Source organism: Andrena cerasifolii, chromosome 15 (genome assembly GCF_050908995.1).
Source record: "Andrena cerasifolii isolate SP2316 chromosome 15, iyAndCera1_principal, whole genome shotgun sequence".
Taxonomy (NCBI): Eukaryota; Metazoa; Arthropoda; class Insecta; order Hymenoptera; family Andrenidae; genus Andrena; species Andrena cerasifolii.
Genome location: NC_135132.1, coordinates 6,597,392 through 6,619,426, shown reverse-complemented (window position 1 = coordinate 6,619,426; position 22,035 = coordinate 6,597,392). Strand labels below are relative to the sequence as shown.

Genomic DNA, 22,035 nt, shown 5'->3' with positions numbered 1-22,035 from the left:
AAGTGTGAACGAACATATATAAATAAATGTTGCTTATACAAAAGTTACGTTGCACAAATTACGTAAAAAATAGTTTTAAAAAACAGATATAAAAGTAATTCGTTTTAATTATTCTACCACAGCCTAATCCTAATTCAATTTTCCAAAAAAGTTTCCCGGGGTTGAAGACCTAAGTAGCAGGGTGTCTATAAAAATCTTGGAGAGGCACCATAGGAAGTAGGAGTATCCAGAGGAGGAGACACTATACTGCCAAGGAATTTCCTACCCTCGTTTCGAGGGGTTCAGGGTTTCGAAGGATCCCAAATTCATCGGCACAATCGTACCCTCTGCAGGAGGGTGGACGCTCCGAGCCCCTCCTGCTGGATCCCGCCGCTGGTTGGCCGGCCTCGATAGGAGGGATGAAAGGGGTGGGCAGTGGCGTCTGTGTCGTGCCAGGGATCCAGAAATGGAGGAAGCTTTTCACGGTTTTCCCGCGGGAAACTGCGTATTCCTCGGGAACCCTGGGAACTTGGGGGCGATGAGGAAGGGTAGTTTTATTGATCGACACTGAATACCAACGATCTGTCTGCCAGTCTTCATTATCAGGGTACCAGACTAGGATAACGTTCGCCTGATCCCAATGAAATATTTGTTCGCGGAACTTATTCATTCACGCTGTCGAGCTTTTTCCTCAACTGTCACTGGAGACTTAATTAATCGTCCATTTGGGGTTGTTCCTTCGGCAGATACTAATAAAAATAGATAATGAAATGGAACTTTCGTGCAACCTGCTAAACAGTGTGGATGCAGTTCGATCTGTAATTTTCGCTTAAATCAATTTATTGCTGCTCCAGGTAGCACAAAAATAGTTTATTAATATATAAAGCAGAAAGTTTATATGTTTGTGTGTTTTGGGGGAATAGTGGAATTCGACAACCGGTGTAACCGGTTTTGGGGGAATCGTGGAATTCGCAAACCGGTGTAACCGGTTTTGGGGGAATAGTGGAAGTCCAAAACCGGTCTAACCGGTTTTGGGGGAATCGTGGAAGTCCAAAACCGGTCTAACCGGTTTTGGGGGAATAGTGGAAGTCCAAAACCGGTCTAACCGGTTTTTGGGGAATAGTGGAATACGAAAACCTGTCTTTTCTAAATTCGGTTTTTGTATAAAACCTACACATGACAAATCATTTTTTATCTTTTATTCATTATTCGAAATTTTTATTTAAATAAACCCACCTCTGATCCAGGGGCATACAACGAACAGAAATATAACTTTTGACAAATTTACGAGGTAGATATAAATCTGATTTTCATAAAGAATAATTTCAAATTTCTCAAAAAGTGGACATACAATATTTCTGCACCAAGCCATCGATATATATACGCCCTTCTTATCACTCACCTTCCACCATCAAAACTCATCTCCTCAATGTACATAAATGGCACAAATCACTCTCAAATTTCTGTCCCATAAACGCAAGCAGAGTGACGTCCCCTGCAATAGAACATTCTCGTATTTCTCGCGATGCCGAGCCTCCCCACCGATCGTTACAGCATTCCACGCATTCCCGCGATAGGGGGACTGTTTAACGCGCGAATTGGGCCTCTGATAAGAGCCTTATCACCCGATCCTCACGAGCAAGTCACGCGCAGGGCAGCAGGAATTGCGTATCTACACATTAGCCGGCGTGACGCGTCGTCCAGCGTAACCAAACGCTGGCAAACGAGCCGTTTTCGATTGATTGAAAAGGTTCGTAGTTAACCACCCGTCACGTCTCCATTTTGAGCAGCGAAATTTCATCGATGTCGGTGATCGATCTCACCCCCGGCAGGGTTGCCAGGAACTTTTAAGCACGCGCTGTTTACAATGAATTCCGTGCGATTTAATATCGCTAATGCGACAAAATTCCGTTTCGGACAACCTGTTGATACGTAATTTCGCGACGCCCGTCGGTTGTCGGGCGCGCGGAAAACTCGAAGGGCGGTTCTGGTCAGTTCAATTTGCGATTCGACGTGCACGTCCAGCCTCAACATGAATTCAATATCCGTAATAATATCCGAACGCGCTCCGATATCGTTCGTGACGTTCCTACGCGTCGCGTTCGATTTTTCGTAATTCGATGCCTTTCGAGGCTGCTTGGAGGAAATGCGTCACGAAGGGAGGGTTTGTTTTGCTTCAGGGTTGGGAGGTTGTGAAGGGATTAGTGCTTCTGCAAAATTGTGTAAAAATAATTGTTGAGTTAAGAATTGGTGGTGAGGGTGGCAACTCGAAAGGCATGGATTTTTGGATAATTATTTTTACTCAGTTTTGTAGATATGAAAAACAGATGCAGGTTTTGTTTAAACTTCTTTTTTCTAATTGAAAAATAAAAGAAATAAAATAAAAGAAAATTGTGCATTTTTTTTAGGGGGTGACTGCTATCTTTAAGATTTTTTTTTAGAAAATGATAAAGAAAACGAAAAATATATAACATAGAATTTATTGTTCAATTACTGAAGGAATCGAAATTTTTTTTTGCTCGAATTGGTGTGCGTGATAACTGCAAAGCAGCTGGACCCACAGTACAAAATCCAATATTTTTATTTTCTACATGAAATTTACTAAATAAATATCTAGCGGTTTTGCGATATATTAAAAAATAGCCGTGCTGCGAACACCTTTAAACTCAAATTTTTTAAAAAAAAAACCTCTTTTTCAAATATTCACTATTTGCATAAAAAACATATTTTAGAAAATCCTTACATATGTCTTAAGTAAATATATTATGTAGAAAATGAAAATGTTTGCAGTTATCTTGCACTTTACATGGGAACGGTCCCAGCGACGCCATCTTGTTCGAAGGAAACTAACAAAAATGTTTTCCGTGTACTTCAGTAGTCGTACAATAAATCCTGTGTTATAAATTTTTCATTTTCTTCGTCATTTCCAACAAAAAAAAAATATCTTAAGGGTAGCTGTTTTTTTAGGCTCCAAAGTAACCCCTTAAAATTTATATTATAAAAGGAAATGCGTGGTGGGTTACATTGGCTGGCAGTGGGAGAAAGTAGGAAAGAGTGTCGCGAAGGGAAGGCAGAAATCGGTGGTCGACAACAGTGGGGTGGGTCAGGGTTAGTGTCGAAGGTTAGGCTACCTCCCCACCCGGAGTCCCATAGCCTGGGAGGGGTGTAGACGCCAGTCGAATCGATAATTCCGCTGGCTGTGCTATTCGTATGGCTTTCGTCCCCCTTGGTCGATTTCACCCCGAAGTTTCGTAACTTTCCGGCCCGGTTCTCGGCGCTGTCGCTCGGGACTTGCCTACAATTCGATCGAATTTGCATTATACAGGACCACTCAGGGGTTCCTCCAGCCTCCCGAGGGGTTGGAAACAAGATTTCGGAGACGCTGGCTGGCGAGCACGGAGCTCGTTTGTCCGATAGGTGCTCCGTTTGCGTTTGAATCTTGGTGGTGGTATAAGATGCTGGAAGTATTTGTCCGTGTTCCAGGGTCCGGATTTGAGAACGAAGAAGAAAATTGGGTGGGCTATTTGGGTACTCGTTTGCAGTGGATGGGGCGTGTAGAATCTTGCAGAGTTTTTTTTATTGAATTCCTGAAATAAATAAAATTCAGGATGTGAGATATGTTGAATGGAGATTTTGAATATTTTTGGGATAATTTGAAATAGTTTTGGGTTATTTGGAGCAGTGATTCCCAACCTGTGGGTCGCGAAGTGTTTTCTAGGGGAGCGCCACGGTTTTTGGGGTTGTTTTTTTTTAAATATTATTAAGTTATAATTATATTCTAAAATACATATTTTTAATGTGTTTTCTTTGCCTTGTTAAATTTAGGTTTCGCAGGTTATTTAAATATTATAAAAGGGGATCGCGGCTCAAGAAAGGTTGGGAAACACTGCTTGAGAGCAATAATCTTTTTCTTTCGTTTGGTGTGTGGTCTCGAAATTTTTGATAATCCTGTTTAGCAGTAATTTCGTTTCCCTTTAATTTGCTGTTGGAGTGAATCTTATAGTGACGTGTGTGAAGGGACTTATCAATGAGACACCCAATTGGTATGCACGATCAGGAAGCATCTACTATGAAGCTCGACCTTCCTGGCCGGAAGTGGCTATCGCGAATGCGCTATTTCATTCATCGTTGACGCCCATCAGCGTTGGAGTCACCAGAAATAGTTCTTACTTTATTTGATATAGGGGATGCAGTCAAATTTATCTTGGCTACTTATCTGCACAGTGCATTGAAGGAAACATTCTGTTAGGTCTTTGGAAATAGGTACTGCCTCCTTTTCTTTCATTTCTTATTTTGCACTTAGTCGTTGAGTATTATAATTCCACCCATTAAATTAAAAGGGGTTTTCTAATTCTTCTGAATTCAGTACTTGTAGAATTCAGTACTGAAGAAACTTAGATTCTCCACTATTTTTGTTATCCACTGAAGAAACAGCAGTTGGAGCCTCACTAAACACCTCCCAAGCAGAAGCTCAGCTTTACCTCAGCTACTCCTTTCATCACAAAAAGAAGCAATATTTTATTCTCTCTAAACTAATCTTCCAATACCAAATCACAAGGAAAGGCTCAGCTCCACCACTATTCTTCCCACCAAACCAGAAAACAATAATTCTACTCCTCCTGAACTAATCTCTCAGTGCCAAATCCTCAGCTTCACCTCAGCTCTTCCTCACTACTCCTTCCATCACAAGACAAAGCAATATTCTATCTTAAACTTACCCCCAGTAGATACCAAATCCCAAGCAAAAGCTCAGCTTCACCACTATTCTTCCCACCAAATCAGAAAACATTTATTCTACCCCTCCTAAATTAATCCCCTAGTGCCAAATTCCAAGAAAGAGCTCAGCCTTACCACTATTCTTCCCACCAAACCAGAAAACATTAATTCTACTCCTCCTGAACTAATCTCTCAGTGCCAAATCCTCAGCTACACCTCAATTCTTCTGCACTACTCCTTCCCACCACAAAAAAAAACATTCTATTCCTCTGAACTAATGCCCCAATACCAAATCCCAAGCAAAAGCTCAGCATCCTCATTCTTCACATAAGAAAATGTTTTCCCTCTGATATGCAGCAAAATACGCATTATATTATGGTTCACAAAAGTAAGACGAATGGTACCAAAAGGACGCGGATGGCTTCTGACGCAGCGACAAGTGTGTCCCAAAGTCCTTACAAAAGTGGCCGCGTCCTGGCGGCCAAGGCAGAGCCTCCTTCCCTCGACGCTTTCTTCGCGCCTGGGTTTCTCCCAAGTTCTCCCGCGCAAACAGTCGCAACCGGTGTGTTTAGGCTTCCGGGTGGTAGGCCGCGGTTCCGGGGCGCCATTTGAATGGGTGTCTATCAGATTTCCTTACATTCACTATTTCCCTCTTCACTACATCTTCACCATTCTTCCAACCAAACAAGAGAAAATAACTCTACTCCTAAACGAGCCCCCAGTAGACCCCAAACTCCAAGCAGAAGAAACTCGGCTACACCAGCAAACACCTCCCGACCCCAGCCTCGAGCATCCGCCGCAGCCATCGCCGCAAATCCCTGCGCCGCGTCCAAATGTTAAGATTACACGACGCGGTGTCGTTGGGTCGCGTTGTCGGGGTTTAATAATCGATTAGTCGGCCGGCTGCGACATGCAGAGCGGGCTGGTTTCTGCCGGTGACACACGAGGCCTGGCCCACGAGCCGCTGCTATTGTCAGAAGTCGGCCGTGCGTGTTCGAGATGACAACAGGGCCGACGGTGATTAATAAATCGCCGTTTTCGGCGGGGACGGTCTTGATTGGGCCGACTGCAGAGCTGAGGAGCCGAGGATCGATAGATCGATGCCGTGGATAAGGGAATCTCGACCCCCCGAGGGGTCTTTGAGAACGCGCCTCGAGACTTGCTTCGCTGTTTTTCAAGGTCCTCCTTTTTCCTCGCGTTAGGTGTCCCAAGGCTGGTCTTAATTAGCTGCGACCTGGAGATGAATTTTGAGAACCTCGGAGATTGTTTTATCGAGGAAACAGGACCTCCGCTGATGGATAGAGGGATTGGCGCTTTTGTTTCGCCGCTTTGAAGGTGTATTTATTTTGGGAACAGCTGTCTTGCTACTTTTACAACTGGGTCTTCAGTTGGTTGCTACAAACAGAGGATTTTTTAAACATTTGGGGCTCGTTTTGGGTTTTCCCTCCTTAAGAGGATCCTTCTCGCTGGGACAGTTGTATTTTCTTTATGTGATCCACGCGGTAGCTTGTTTTCACTAACCTGAATTCTGCTTTTAATTATCATTCCCACGGAATGGAGGTTGTGCGGATGAAGTGTTCTTTAAGAGCTGCATTAGCTTGTTTACCCTGACATTTTTGAAATCCTCCTTTTTCCAACATCCACCTGCAGTTTGTCGAACTGGTCTTTCTAATTGCCTGTAATAAAGTTGTGCTGCTGAAAATTCTTGAACCCAAGATAATGCCCCCGTCGATTTGGTCACTTCAATCACGACGATCCAGTTGAAACTGGTTGTTTAATTAGCCACGATAAGAAGCTGAGTTCGATAAAACTTCGCCTCTATTTTCACGGAATTTCAGATACCCTGCGTAACCTTTCCTTTATTCCATTTATTTTCCCACTCTAATGACGCCTGTTCGAATAATCATCAACATCAGCGAGTTTCCCTCGGCAAACCGTCAGCCACCTTGCCGGTTTCTTCATTTTCATTCCCCATGCAAGCCTCCAATTACATTGTGCACAAATCCCACATTACCTTTCATTCATTTCTCTCTGTCACAAGCGACAGTCTAAGCCACACAGCAATTTCCCCTCTGTTTCTATCCTTCCCCTCTTTCATAGCCTGGCTACCTTGGCCAACGGTCAAAGAACCCCGACGAGATTTGGTCGAGGTGCCTTCTTCTGGCCTGCTTCTTAAATGTATCGCAACAGCACCTGGACACTGATATATTTTTGGAACCAGTTTGAGTTTGATAATTTAATTTCTGGACAATCTAATCACTGGAGAATGATTCATCGATATCACTTCTTCAGTTATTATTGAAGATCCAGAGTCTGAAGGAACACTTTCTTTTCTACTAGAGGGAAGCTTGGTACCAGAATTTCATTTAAGGTTGCAAGTTCCAAGCGTTCTGAGTACTTCGAAATAATTTAATTTCTGGGTAATTTAATCACTGGGGAATGATCTATCGATCATATCATTTCTTCAATTATTATAGTAGACCCAGAGGCTGACAAATTTGGAATACTTTCTTTCCTAATAGAGGAGAGCTTGGTAACACAATTTTATTTAAAATTGCAAGTTGCAAGCGTTCCAAATACTTTGAAATAATTTCATATTGAAATCCAATGAAACTTTATTTAAAAAATCACTTAAAGATATCTTTAAAAAGCAAAGAGACAGAGAGAAAGAGAGAGAGAGAGAGATTCTTCTTTAGAAAAAGGAAACTTTATTTAAAAAATCATTTTGAAGATATCTTTTTTCTTTAACAAAGTATAGGGAGAGATTCTTTTTTAAGAAGAAATACTCTTCCACCCAGAAGCAGCCCTAATATTTCTCCAAATTGTAAAATTCCAAAAGGACCAATTCCCTGCGCTACCAAAGATTCACATCGTCATCGGCCACTTGTCCACCTTAATTATTCCCGCCCAGCCCAGCAAAAAGAAATTCCATCGATACACTTTCACATCCTTTTAATCGCCCTTCCCCTGTCTCGGCTCGTGTAAGGAAATTCCCGCGACCAGGGTCGAAAACAGAGCCGCAGGGAGGGGGGGCCAGAAGATAAACAAAAGGCACAAAGGCCCCTGCCGGGGCCTGGGGAGGAGAGCCGGTGCAAAAGCACGCCGACTCGTGCCGTCTCAGTGTTCGTTTTGGGGCCAAGCAGGCCGGAGCTGCGTAGAAAGTCGCGGGGCCCAGTCGGTCTGCCTTAGCTGTCCCACCACCGGGGACCGTCTCAAGGCCCATCGCCAGCGATGGGGGGGAGGCTCGGCCCGCAGTTTCGGCAACTGCGTCACGGTACGCGGCTGCTCTCCTGCAAACGTGCGTTCTCCAAGACAGTGAGTGCTCTTTCTCCTGTTCCTCGTGGGCCTTCCTTTCTCGGGGCCTACTCGGGGACATCGACTGTCAGCTTCGTGGGACTTAAGTGTTTTTTCGTATCAATTATTTCGAGGTAGTTGCCCATTGGGGCGAGGTTTTTGTGTTTTTCTTTTAGCTTTTAACTCCGGTGTGACCTGCCAGTGGTTGCTGGGACAGTTTTAATTTTGAGAACGTGAGCAATTTGAGTTTTCATGGTAGGCGGAGGTCTGATCGATCGGTTCTTGTGTTGTGGTTCTTTGGTGAACGTGTTGCTCGTTAAAGTGTTATTTTTTTTTGGAAATGAGGTCATAAGTGTCGTTCTGTGCCTTTTGGGGGTATTGATAGTTTGAGTGGAGGTGTGACGTAGCTCCTGCGGAGGAAGATTTGACTGGACACACGTGGTGACCTGTTGAGCTTCTGGGTGCCTTTAGGGGTGTCTTCATGCGTAACACAAGGTTTGTACCGTGACGTTTCTTTTTCTGTAAGAGGTTCATCTTTGGTGGGAGTGGAATAGTTGTAGGACTGTCATGGAAGATACAGTTATTTACCACTTGTGGATTATATAGGGGACAGAGGATGTTCTTCCTAGGTTCACCTAGTTGGGGTATAGCTGTAGTGGAACTTAATCACTACCATAGAGTGAGATATATTTCGTCCTTTCAGCCTGTAATTAATCATCCCAGTTCGTGGAGAAGTTCATTGCTGGCGTATCTGCGGATAGTGCTCTTGTGAAGACTTTCTTCTTTCACAAAGGAAGTGAATTGCCAGTGTTCTCACGTGTCTAAGAGGTGGTTCATTGATCGACAGAGGATTTTACTACTTAACTATTTTTCTATATACTGGCTCTCCAGTTTTCCAGGATTATTCTGAAGCTTCTGTAGTTCTGTATTAATTCCTTGAGGAAACTCTTCGGTTTACCCCATCACCTTTGACCTCCTTCGGCAAGTACGAATGAGGCGTGAATTGGCGCTCGTCATTCACGTAACTAACAACCACTTTCACTCCTCGACGCTGATAAAAATGCATCCTACGATGCTCGGGCATCCTATCAATTTACGGTTGCATTGTTCCAGGCGTCCTCTCTTAAACGTAACTTCATTGTTGTCGTAAACCTGTTCTTACTCAACTACTCAATTACCACGTGACTTCATTATGTTCGGCATGGCCAAGCAAACACCGAAGACTATTTGCCCCCAGCCGCAACAGAGTCACTTCGATTTTATTCAATCCTTGAATTTCCTTTTTTGGGATTTTAATTTCCCTGTGGCCTTTTTTTAAATTTGTCAGGTCCGTCCAGTAGGTGGAAGCTACTGCAAAGAATTAGTGAATTGTGGAACGCGGTAAACGAAGCTCGGGCGTTTATAAAAAAAAAAAAATCGCTTTCAAGTTTGACTTTGTCAATGCCGAACCGCTTTTTTAATGTCATTTGAAGGAATGGCAAATTATACTATCAACCCTTCGTGGCGACACGGGGTGTATCGCACCCCAGGATACGTCTTTGCCAATATTTCTGCCAATTTTTAGACCATAATAATAAAATTTGAAAACTTGTTGAATTTAAAAATGACGCCTTTATCCACAACTATTTTTTCAAGTACAAATTTCAAGAAATCAAAATTTACATCTATTGAAGGAGACTATTAGAGCATTACGAATGTACAATTATCACTGAAATGTTAAAGGGTTCGAAAATACAAAAATGGTAACTCACTTAATAATAAAATTTGAACATTTGGTGAATTTAAAAAAATACGCTTTTATCCACAAATATTTTTTCCATTACAAATTTCAACACATCAAAATGTAAATTCCTAGAAACAGACTATTAGAGCATTACGAATGTACAATTATCACTGAAAAGTTAAAAGATTCAAATATACAAAAATGGTAACCCAAACATGACAGGGGTGCAGTGAACCCCATGTGATCGATTTTGTGATTATAAGAAAATGTGACCGCGGAGGATAAAATATAGAAATAGAGAAGAAACGAACTGCTGTTAATTTTGATTTTATTTATCTAAAAAGTGTGGCTCTGTAAAAATTTCGTTTTCTTTCTAAATTAAATTCTTTTACTTTTTTTTTAAATAAATGCTTCTATTATTTAAACCGACCAATCTACTTTTGCCATTTTCCCCAAAATGGTATCACACCCAAACTTATCGATAGTATAGAATAAATATAAGATTTTACCAATAAACATAGTGGCTTTGTAGAAATTTCGCACAGTGTATTTCTAAAATCATATGAAGCTTCTCATAATTTGACATGGGTACACTACCGCTCAAAAGTATTTGATTACTTGTTAAGATAACAAAATACAACGAAACGATTAAAAAAATACCCCAATTGGTCCACTCACATGTGGAAAAGCCTAGGTACCATTTTCTCTATTATCAAACGCACACCTGCCAAGGGGTCGTAACAATCTACACAAATAAAACTTAGGTACTTTGTTCGAAGCGTAAGTACTAGTACCTGAAATTGAACTTAGCCTCTCAGAAATTCGATCGAAATTCAATCCAGACTTGACTGAAATCTGATGCAGATTCCATCCGATTCGAAGCGAACTTCAACAGAGATTTACCCCAGGCCAGTGATCACGAATTACTTTGCCACCGCGATATTGGTCGCCGCCGCGATCGTTGGAGAAGTTTTATTGGCTTCGGTGCGTGTTCCGAGCGACTGAAAGTTTAGATCAGAGCACCAAGAATATCCATGGGACTCCCGTTTCATCGGGGCGCTGTTCGTCCGATCGTTGAAGCGTATCATTACCCGAGATTTCTCCACGCAGAAGGAAATTGCGTAGCATCGGCGGGGAGCTGTCGTTCTGAAGTTCCCTTTAGGAGTAATGGCGTGTCGTGTGGTCTCCGCTGAAACGCATTCGACGGAGGCTACACGGGTTCCATTTAAAAGAATGCCCGCGAGGCAACAGCTCCGCGAGATTTTTCGAAAAATCCTGATTACTAATCGCTGCTCCCTGACTTTTTCTTCATTAAGTGGTTTGTGGGTTATCTCGTAATTTCCTTCGCCACAGAATGAACATTTCCATCATTCTTCCGCGTACTCTCCTGTGTAAATACTTGCAAATAATCCTGAATTTATGGCGACATAAATTTAGAGAATCGAGGGACTTTGTGAAAAGGTCGAAATGGGATGAAAACCGTGTTTCGGGTCCAGTCACCTCTAAATTTAACTGTTTTAATTTAAGGGGCCATTCTCATCAATTTGCTAAAAAAATTAGTGACATTTAGGATTTTTTTTAAGTATACAACTTGCAGTAAAAAAAATTTTATGTTATTTATTTATTCGTTATTCCAGGATATGAAAAATGTTTATTTTTCAAAGAAAGCTAAAAACCATGACGTCTCAAATTTATGGTGGAAGACTGGTACGATAGTGAATGCAATTACGAAGAAAATGGCACCAAGATTTCCAGAATCGGTTCATAATTTCTTTTGTTATGATATTTTGTTATATAGTCGAGATGAACGCGTTTAAAGTTTTTTAGAATCTACGCCGTTACGAATTTAGTCTTGTAATTTTTACTGAGTATTCTTCAGATATTACACTGTAGATATATTATGCAGAAAGAATCGATTTCCCGAGAAATTTCAGTGAGAATGCCCCCTTAACTACTGCAGCCAGTCGACCTAATCGTAACTTACAGGAATTAGAATTAAAAATAACTGGGCTTTTGTGATACCTTATCTAGATCCAGTCGATAAAGCCCGGCAATCTTTCGCATTAAATGACAGACGAATGACGATTACAACGCCAGCGCTGGGTACACTGAACCCTGACGTGTGGAGAGCTTTAATCTTATTTCTATTACGACAATTTTTTAGATATGCAGAATCATCTTATCGATCACCGCGGAGATATAAATCTCGAGAACGGCAAGTGGAATGATAGTCCTTGAAATGAATTGCTCCTCGATGCCGGTTTGTAGAATATAACGTTGGCTTTGCGTGTGGGAGTGGCTCGCGTTGCGGACCGAGGTGCCGGCGCCCTCCGGACCAAGGTGCCGGGGCTATACTCCCGTAATATCGCACAGAATTCAAGGCAGAAACATAGGAAGGCGCGAAATTTCATATAAGTTAAACAAGTCAAATAGGAAGGCGAATTTAAATTGCCTAGAACGAAAGAAAAATGTTATAAATATGTAAATTGCCGCGGATTTATTTTCCAAATTAGAATAAATTAAAGGAGGTGATCGTTGCGTCATATTTCACCATTATCCTTGCTGTTTTAACCGGATGATATTAATTTCGTAATATCGTCATTGTAAAGAGGAAATAAAAATTCCAAAACCCTGGTTATTATATTAACATTTGAAAAAAAAATTATCATACCCTTCTGTTGAACCGTCATAACTCTGGACCTAATGCCTAAACATCGAACACATGTAAGGCCGTTTTACTGTCACTTTGTTCCTCACATGTGTCGCCATGCAGCCACCTCGGACTTAACGATCCCTGGCACTGAAGCTAACAATCCCATCCTCTGTTGCAGATACCTCAATCCAGCAACGGGCGACGATTCGGTTCCAGCAGTATGCACCTGCAGTCGAGGTTCGAGGCGCGCGTCAAGATGCGGTAGAGGAAGTCCCTTGAACCGCGACGAAGGAAGCACTGGAGCAGCCTCGAAGGGAACGATAGAGCTTGGTGCAGCTCGGGTCGCGTCCGTTTGTGATACAAAGCATAATCGCGTGCAGCTTCCACGAGCGATCAAAGAACTGAGCCTGCAAGCACGACAGGTCAGAGTGCTTACTGTCCTTCCCTACAAGTGTGTGATCGCGCGAAGCAGGTTCAGGGCCAGGGTTCGCCAGCCGTAGTACCTCCTGATCCTTCGAGAAACCACTGCCTTCCTAATAAAACCAGAGGACCGGGGATAGACACTTGGTCCCCAGCCAGCAGTTAGCCAGGACACCGAGATCAGGCGCCTGAGGAACGGCCACAGTAGCCCCGGGAAGGTAGCCCGCAAGAGAGTAGCAAGAGAGCAATCGAAGCGAGCTTCGGGGGGAGGTGAACAGAGGTGAGCAGAGGACCCGTCACGGTGGCCAGCTTAGTGAGCGGCAACGTAGCGGTGCGTTACGATGAGGCGTCGGGAGTGGTTGGCACGGGGGGTGTCGTGTTGGCAGCCACTTCCAGGTTAGCCACGAGTGACCCGGCCGCGTCCAGCATGGACACAAGCGACTCCAGCATGGACACGACGAACGGGGGCCCGGCAGCCGGGGTAGCGGGCGTCGGCACCATCGCCTCTGTGGTGGCCGGAGCGGCGTCCCTGTCGCTGGTCAAGGCTGAAACGCCGGAGCTCCTGGCCGGGACGTCGACGACGCCCTCGTCGGTCATCGGCCCTGTCACCGCGGCCACAGGCCTCTTTGCCGGCATCGTCAGCGCTAATAAAACCTCGCGGCCCGACGACTGGCTGGCCGCTAGTAGCCCCGGCTCGCCGTCCACGCTGCAGAACCAGCACGTCGTGTACACTACCCCTCAGCAGCAGCTGAGCGAGTCGCAGCAGCAGCAACCGCCGCTGGCGCACTCCAGCCCCCTGGCGCACCAGCAGCAGCAGCCCGCCAGCAACAATGGATACGCCAGCCCCATGAGCACCAGCAGCTACGATCCTTACAGTCCCAACAGTAAGATAGGTAGGTGGACCGGCGTTTAACATGTGCGGAAGATTGTGTGGCTGAGGAGGTGGATGTGATTGAGAGGCTAATGTTGCTTGGCGATGGTGCGTTGACGTGTGGAGAGAGGTTAGGACCTCAGCTGATGAGATGTGGAGGGGTCCCTCGGGACGTGGAGGCGTTTCCGCGTGGTTCCTGATGCGCCTCATAGATCCTGGGGGTTTGGCGGATTTGGTTGCAGTAAAATTGTGGAAAAAAGCATTTGTATGGGAGTACTAGCTTAAAGTACCCGACGTTGCGCGGGGTATATATTTTTTTCGGGGAAGGGGAGGGGGTTTTTTCTTAAAGAAGATTTTATAGCAAGCACTTAGGCGCTATGAGGAACTTAGCTACCAAATTTCATGGTCGTAAGATCACTGGTTCCAGAGAAATCGCGATGAGTCAGTTAGTAGTATTTGGATTATATATATATATATATATAGCTTAAGGTGAAATCCCACGGCGCGAAGCTCAGCTTGGGTTTCCCGTTCTTTGTCAGCTCGCCGAGCCACGCGCCGTGGGATTTCACTTTTAGGAAGCTTCAGTGGTGCCGCAAACTTGACAGTTCGAGTTCTCAACTATGGAAAGCCTCCCGGGGTGAAAACACCCCTACGCCAGTCAAAGAGTTAATGCGCCTCCTATCGTTGTAGGCGAGTTTCCACGTGGTCTGTGATCATACTGCGCAGCTCCTAGAATCTTCCATAATCTCCATCGTCGTAATTGCATCTAAATTTCAGAAAAATATCCCACTTTTTGGCAAATTTGGTACAGTGACCCTAGGCAGCTCTCGTAATGTGTAGAACCTAATTTTGATTCTGCCGCTGCAGGAACACGCCCGCGGGATCTCCTTGAACTTTCTCGGCTCGTGATTCATTGTGCCATCCTGCTGACACTTGATTTGCAGAAAAGATTGCAATATTTTGCATTCAGACGTGACGACGCTGGATCGCAGCGGCGATCAGAAATTCACCACGCGTTCGCGTTTCCTTCTCTTCGGTCGCATGGTCGGCGAGAAAAAGAGAGTGAAACGTCGACGGGTAACCGGACGTGACGTCACCGGCCACGTTCTCTCTCGCGCCCCTCCGCCCTGCTCGCCCCCTTTGTCTCCTCTTGTCCACTTCCGTCAATCCAAGTGATTGCTTGCACTACTGCCATACTGCACCGTTCTCGCGTGCTCCAACGGGGCACGTCTCGTCGAAAGCTCTCTTAACGAGTGACTCGATGGGGCATACCGCCATTCGAATAAGTTTCGTGGACGTCATGATTGCCTTTTACGAGCCTGAAAATCTCGGAAGCTGGGGTGCCTAACAAGGGAACACCTTACTCGTCGATTGGAACGCAACTTTGTGGGTTTATAGAGCGACTCGAGACAAGAATAACGGTACGCTTCACTCGTGCCCACATGGTCGTTAAGGGTGTGAAACCTAACCTCAAATGAAATAGGCACTCCCACTTTTTCGCGCATAACTCTTAAAGTACAAGCGACAGAAAAAAAATTTCCAAACGAAAGTTTCATCGTACCATCAGCGCTACAAACTTGCGTTAACAAAATTTTGAAAAAAAAAATTTTAAAAAATCCTGACGAAAATTTTTTTTTTTTTTCTTAACACAAGTTAATACGATTAGAAAACAGAGAAACGCACATTATCCTTTAAGGTGTGTTTTCACCCTGAAGAACGAAAAAATAGCAGAAAGGAAAAAATTTATTCACCTTCCCTACCAACCTACAAAGTTTCCTAAAATTCGACATTTTTCGGTTACCGAAATTCCCTTGTCAGTGCATTTAGGGGTAGTTCGGAAGCAAGTGTTGAAGTCAGAATTAGTACGTCTAGGGAAACAAGCTGGTATATGCAACTTAGCATTCCCGCACTTAGGAAAATACAATTTCTAACACCTCATATTTAAACAAACTCGCAAAGATTTTGGAAAACCGAAATATCTGGCTGAATGTACCCAGGGACACTTGAGTCTCACAATGGCCGAATCACGAAATAATGCTGTATCTGTGGAGAATATAAAAAGCTGAACCGTGGAATCCGTACAATAGCTATCGGAAGTCGAAGAGTCAGCATTCATTGAAATGCCTTAAACATTGCTTCTTCGTTAGGATAATTACTGCTTTAGAAAATCACGGCCCCGTCAGATAGCTATGGGGGACAGGAATTTTTAAGACTCCGCCATTCATCGGTTGAGGTAAAAAATAAAAGAGAAGGAAGAAGCACAGATGAATACAGGATGCAGTTTTCAGAGAGATATTTAGCTGCGGTTTCAAATGAGGTCTTAATAAGACTGGGTTAACCGAGACCCCCCCGGTTTTTTTTTTTTTATTTTCATGGACGAACAAAACTCTCTGCGAGACAAACAGTCGGCGGGATACAAAGGACACGAAAGCATTATTTAACGGTAATGAAGGTTTTTCAATAACTCGTGGACAAAGAGGGGGGAATTCATAAACAAGTTCCGAGGTATTGGTTCCCTTGCAATCTTCGACGAATCGAATCCAAAGGCAAGTGATCTTTAGTGTAATTCAGTCTGAATCACACTCTTCTCTTTTCTTGAATATGTGCATGAATTGATTTCGTATTTCTCTTTAGAGTATGAAACAAAAAATGGCACTCGCAGAGATTGATGGAGCTTGCATCTTTTAACGATTTCAGAATAGTATTAGAGCTCCACTGTTCTGCTTGGCGACTTGTACTAATTGGCTGTTTTTATCGCGTGAGGTTTTTCCCCCGGGATTGTCGCGTTACTTGCGTTACGCTGTCATTTTATTGGACTAAGTTATTGATTAGGAAGCTTTCTCTTTGAACTGACACCTTATACTTTTCCCACTTTCTGTTAGTAGATGTGTAGTGCTTATATGGAGTCACCAGAGCTCACTTGTACCATATAAATAAACCACACGCCACTTTTTCCCATTGGTAAATTATTTTCTTAAAAAATTCTCTGTCAATTCCATTTTCCAGATTCAGTATCTTATTTCGAGTTCTTACGTGTGGCGCTTTAAAGCAACGAATCTTTATTTGGCAAGTGTAGAATCTTATTTAATAAATATTTCTGTGATTTCCAAACAAAAATTTCCTGTGTTTCAAATTAAAATTAAAATAATTGAAGCGTCCTCGTAGAAAAACACCTTAAGTGCCAAAAATCAAAATTTATATTATAGTATTACCATTGATAAATTTTATTTCTTTATTATTTTCTTTAATTCAGCTTCAATTTTCCTAAATTAGGAATCTAATAACTGTGTTACAAATCCAAAGCAGCACAAATAGGAAATTTCTTAGAAAATTTTATTAAGGGAGCAGTCTAGGGAATTTTCTTTTTGTATACGATTCACTGCATTTGCAGTTCCACCCTCTGAACTTAACAACGAATTAATTATAGTGTGTGTTTTAATGATTTGAAGGTGCGTTTCGTTTAGTCACCATTCTGTGGGCCATGACATTAATTGTGAAATCGATTTCACCATGGCGATGCTTCCGAACGGTTTTTGAAGGGATATGGGTATTTTGTGTACTGGTGGTTGCGCGAATGGCGATTGAACCCGCATGCAGGTAACGGGCACCGGATGATAATGGGCAGACTGAGCTGGGAAAAAGAATTCAAAACCATTTCCATAATATGGACGTTTTGACGAGGGTTGTGAATCTTTAATATCTTTGAGCTCTATAAGGGAAGGGTAAAACGAAACAGATGGTACAGATGTGTCTTGATTATAGTCCTCCCTAAAATAACAATTTTTCAATTTTAAATTTTTTTTAAATTAGAAGCTACGAATAGTTAGATGTTACATGAAATAATTATTTACAAGAAAAAATAAAAATTCCAAAAAATTCTGAATCTTTGTGAATGTGTAGGGAATTTTCTCTTGATTACAATGTAATTTTTGTTTGCTGCCCAAATTCACTCGAAGGTGGTGTAATTCACCCCTGAAAATCTGGCTATTTTCCGATTTTGTGTTATAACGCCTGAACTGTAAAATATTTTTTTTTCCAAGTAGATCTAGTTAAACGAAGTAATTTTTAGCTTGAAACGTTTGTCTACCTCTTACAGTTCGCGAGTTAAAACAGAAAATCGGAAAACAGCCTAATTTTCGGGGGTTAATTTTCACGTGAATTTGGGCAGCAAACAAAAATTGTTTGCTATATTATGTTCACAAAGTTTCAGAATTTTTTGAATTCCCGGGTTCGGGATCTTCCCCTGTTAGCGAGTTCAATTTCTATTTAGAAGCCACTGCGCGCGCAACATTAAATAAATAAATCAAGTGTTTTACTTTTAGAAAAATTCTCTATTCCGTGTAAACAACAGAGATTCTTATAAAAAGACGCCAAGTACAGTTGAAAACAAGTAATTGCCAAAACCCAGCAAAAATACCCAAAATATTCCGTAAAAAATTCCACAACCCTGAAAAATTTCAGAGAAACAAAATCCACGAACCTTCGCATAGAAATATCCTCAATTATTCCCGAAGTTTGCCGAAATTACCTGCCTCCAACGACAATCGCAATCCAAAAACCCTGACCTCGGCCACAGTCCCAGTTAAAGCATCTTCGCGCTTCACTCCACTGTGGTATTCCCAAACGGACCCAAAAAATCGATCGATAGACTGTGTTAATAAAAGAAATGCGGGAGTACCAGGATAGATTGCAAAATACCAGCGAGGAGTTAAAATCTTGTTCGCAGAGACCTTTGTGGGAGAGGTTTCCCCCGCTAGGTTCAGGCAGCGCGTTAGCGCGCGCGAAACCCAGCCAAGGTTTGAAGCGTTTCCCTTTTTTTTTTCCACGGCCCCGATGCGTCTGAGAACCCATGCAGTGGATTTTCCAGCGCTAATAGCGGGTGGTGCTGTGTGAATTACAGCAGGATGCAGATACGGCCTTGAGTGGCGATGCACGAACGTGTGCGTGCGCGATGCACACGGTTCGCGTGAGCGGTTCACTTGCACACGCGACGAACACTGGTAGCACGTGTGTGTGTGTGAGAGAGTATATTATGAGCTGTGGCGCACATGCTGTTGGTAGACACGCGGATAATACTACCAGACGGAGCAGATAATATATCGTGGGTTGAAAATTATATATATATATATATATGTATATTAGCTATATATATGTTAGCTTTTTTTTTACTGAAATAAATATTACAGAGTGGGTTTGAATTCGTATCGGAATTGAAAGTGGAGTGTTTCTATATATTCTAAAAAAAGCTAATATGTATATAGCTAATATACATATATATATATAGATATAGAATATATAGAAACACTCCACTTTCAATTCCGCTACGAATTCAAACCCACTCTGTAATATTTATTTCAGTAAAAAAAAACTAATATATATATAGCTAATATACATAGCTAATATATAGATATAGAATATATAGAAACACTCCACTTTCAATTCCGCTACGAATTCAAACCCACTCTGTAATATTTATTTCAGTAAAAAAAAAGCTAATATATATATAGTAGGTTTACTCTTTCTGTTCATTCGGTTTTTTTTTACTGAAATAAATATTGCAGAGTGGGTTTGAATTCGTAGCGGAATTGAAAGTGGAGTGTTTCTTGGTGTGTGTAAAAATCACTCCAAAATGTGGAGTAAGATTTTTGAGCGGGGTTTGTTAAAAAGTCCTGTGGAATTTTATTTATTTTTTTATTTATTTATTTAAGGGACTAGCCCACCAAGAACAGAAAACACGACAAAAAGAAGAATTAAACAAATAATTACGATAAGAAAATTTTCATTAATATTCATGCGCCGATTTTAAGCGATTTTTACCGATTCTAAATTGCGAAAAATTACTTCTGCCCACTCCAGTTCCTTCCGCTCCATGTTCCACGTTTTCGCGATTGAAGCTTCAGTCATCCCCCAGTTCCGAAGTGGATTTCTTCCGATTCCCCTTATCAATTCTGCCAACAGCCGTATTGACGGTTTAGGAAGATTTCTCGAGCTACCAGATATCCCCTAAAATATTCAGTAGCTCTGAATATATTCGAATTTCCAACGCTTTCTACCCCATTCAAGGAAGCTCCGACACGGCAAAGTCGTCGTAGGTTGAAATCCCAATACACGGGACCAGTGGTCACGTGATATCGATTCGCAGGACGGATTAGTGCGCTGGTTACGTAAATGCAGCCGCCTCTGTGTCGTTTGTGCATGTGCAGCGCGTGAAACAGAGACGATGGGACGAGGTTAATGACAATATGTCAGGTCCCTCCCACGCATCAGCCACGCTGGCCCATATAATTATTATTCCGTCTCGGGCGCGCACGCGCGCCCGACCATTTAATTCACCATCGCCGGGCGCGAGCGTTTTTTTTTGCGCGCAGAAAGGGTCTGGCTTCTGGTATCCGGTCATTTCGCCATGTTTACTTCTGCGTCGCAGCTTCTTCCTTCGCCATCTATGGGACCCCTCGGCGCGGCGCTCTGGCCTCTCTTTTTATCAACGGACGGGTGGAACAAGTGGTCGTCTGTTGAATGGTTTATTTTCGGGGCATTCCGTTTACCCCGTGGCGATTTTTAGGGAAATAATTCGTGAGCCATTTCTGCGCCATTCTTTCATTCTCTGACAGCAAAGGGATGCGCGCACTGTGTTCTTCGGAAAATTCGGTATACAGTTAATTTTAGTGGGTATTGTGGAATTCTCGGTGTTTTTGGAACTTGAAGTACAATCTTTTGGAGGTTTTTAAGACGTAGAAATGTTAGAGAGTTGCTATAATTGGAGAATTAGGGGATTCGGAATTTTTGTGGCGGGGGTTGTTGCGGTTCGGGTGATAGGTAGGAAGGGAGGAGAGAAAGGAATGGTTGTGTTTCGTTTTGGTCAGTGCTAGTAAAGAGGCTCCTCGTTTTAGTCAAGTTACTTGAATTCAGGCGACTTGGAGTCAAGTAACTTGAAATTACTTTACCAAGGTGAACGTCTTTCAAGGTTTCTTGGCTTGAAATAAGTTAAGTGCCTATTGTTTTTGAAAAGTGAGGTTATAATCATAAAACAGTGACTAAGAATAGGTGGAGTAATGACAAGATTTCTAAATTCTTAAAAAATATATGAGAAATGTGATATTTTTTATGGAATAACGAAGGAGACAACCTCCTCCTTTGACGCCATTTTAGATATCTACTCTTGCTTCAAGTAATCTTGAAAGTAACTTGAGGGCAGCTGACTTGTCTACTGAAGAGAAAATGGAAGTCTGTATATACTTGAATTCAAGCGACTTGTAAATCAGTAATAATACTTGAATTCAAGCGACTTGAAAATCAGGAATAATACTTGAATTCGAGCGACTTGAAAATCAGGAATAATACTTAAATTCAAGCGACTCGAAAATCAGTAATAATACTTGAATTCAAGCGACTTGAAAATCAGCAATAATACTTGAATTCAAGCGACTTGAAAATCAGGAATAATACTTGAATTCAAGCGACTTGAAAATCAGGAATAATACTTGAATTCAAGCGACTTGAAAATCAAGAATAATACTTGAATTCAAGCGACTTGAAAATCAGTAATAATACTTGAATTCAAGCGACTTGAAAATCAGGAATAATACTTGAATTCAAGCGACTTGAAAATCAGCAATAATACTTGAATTCAAGCGACTTGGAATTCAGGAATAATACTTGAATTCAAGCGACTTGAAAATCAGTAATAATACTTGAATTCAAGCGACTTGAAGTCAGTATAATACTTGAATTCAAGCGACTTGAAAATCAGTAATAATACTTGAATTCAAGCGACTTGAAAATCGGGAATAATACTTGAATCAAGCGACATGAAGTCAATATAATGCTTGAATTCAAGCGACTTGAAAATCAGTAATAATACTTGAATTCAAGCGACTTAGAGTCAAGTAACTTGTCTACTGTGACCGAGGCTTTAGACGCGCGGATATTAGGAGTCGGAACGAAACTGGTATATATACAAATGTGTCGATGAGGGAGTACTTGCGAGAGAGCGCGTTCAGCCGAACGCCCTCTAGCGGCGTAGTCGAAAGTATCGCTATATATTGATGGGTTTCTATTTAACGACGACGCTGGAAATGAGTTTACCTGTTTGCTGTTTGATATGAGAATTTCTCAGACTGTAAAAGTCTACTGGTAGGATTCGTTGGAGGTGGAAAGTGCACATCAGGTTAGAGTAATGCCGCTTGATAACGCTCGAGAGACCGCCGAGCTATTCTAGGCGTTCACGCTATTTCAAGAGCCTGTGTTAACAGAATCAGCTGCTTAATTTATGAAGAAACACGCGACACCGCGAAGGTCTTTCTCTGAAATGTGATTGGAGATGCTGTCACGTCTACAGTGCAGCCTCGGGGAGAAAAAACCCACCTATGTACTCGGTAT

General features: G+C 42.4%; 1 protein-coding gene across 1 annotated transcript in view; it reads left to right on the top strand.

The window, feature by feature from the left end:
* Positions 1–22,035, top strand: part of LOC143376942 (uncharacterized) — a 137,043-nt gene that overhangs the window by 80,881 nt on the left and 34,127 nt on the right. Inside the window, exon 3 of the mRNA XM_076827746.1 lies at positions 12,544–13,678. Coding sequence (XP_076683861.1) covers positions 13,213–13,678 — 466 coding nt within the window. The 5' untranslated portion in view covers positions 12,544–13,212. The remainder of the gene's footprint in view (positions 1–12,543; positions 13,679–22,035) is intronic.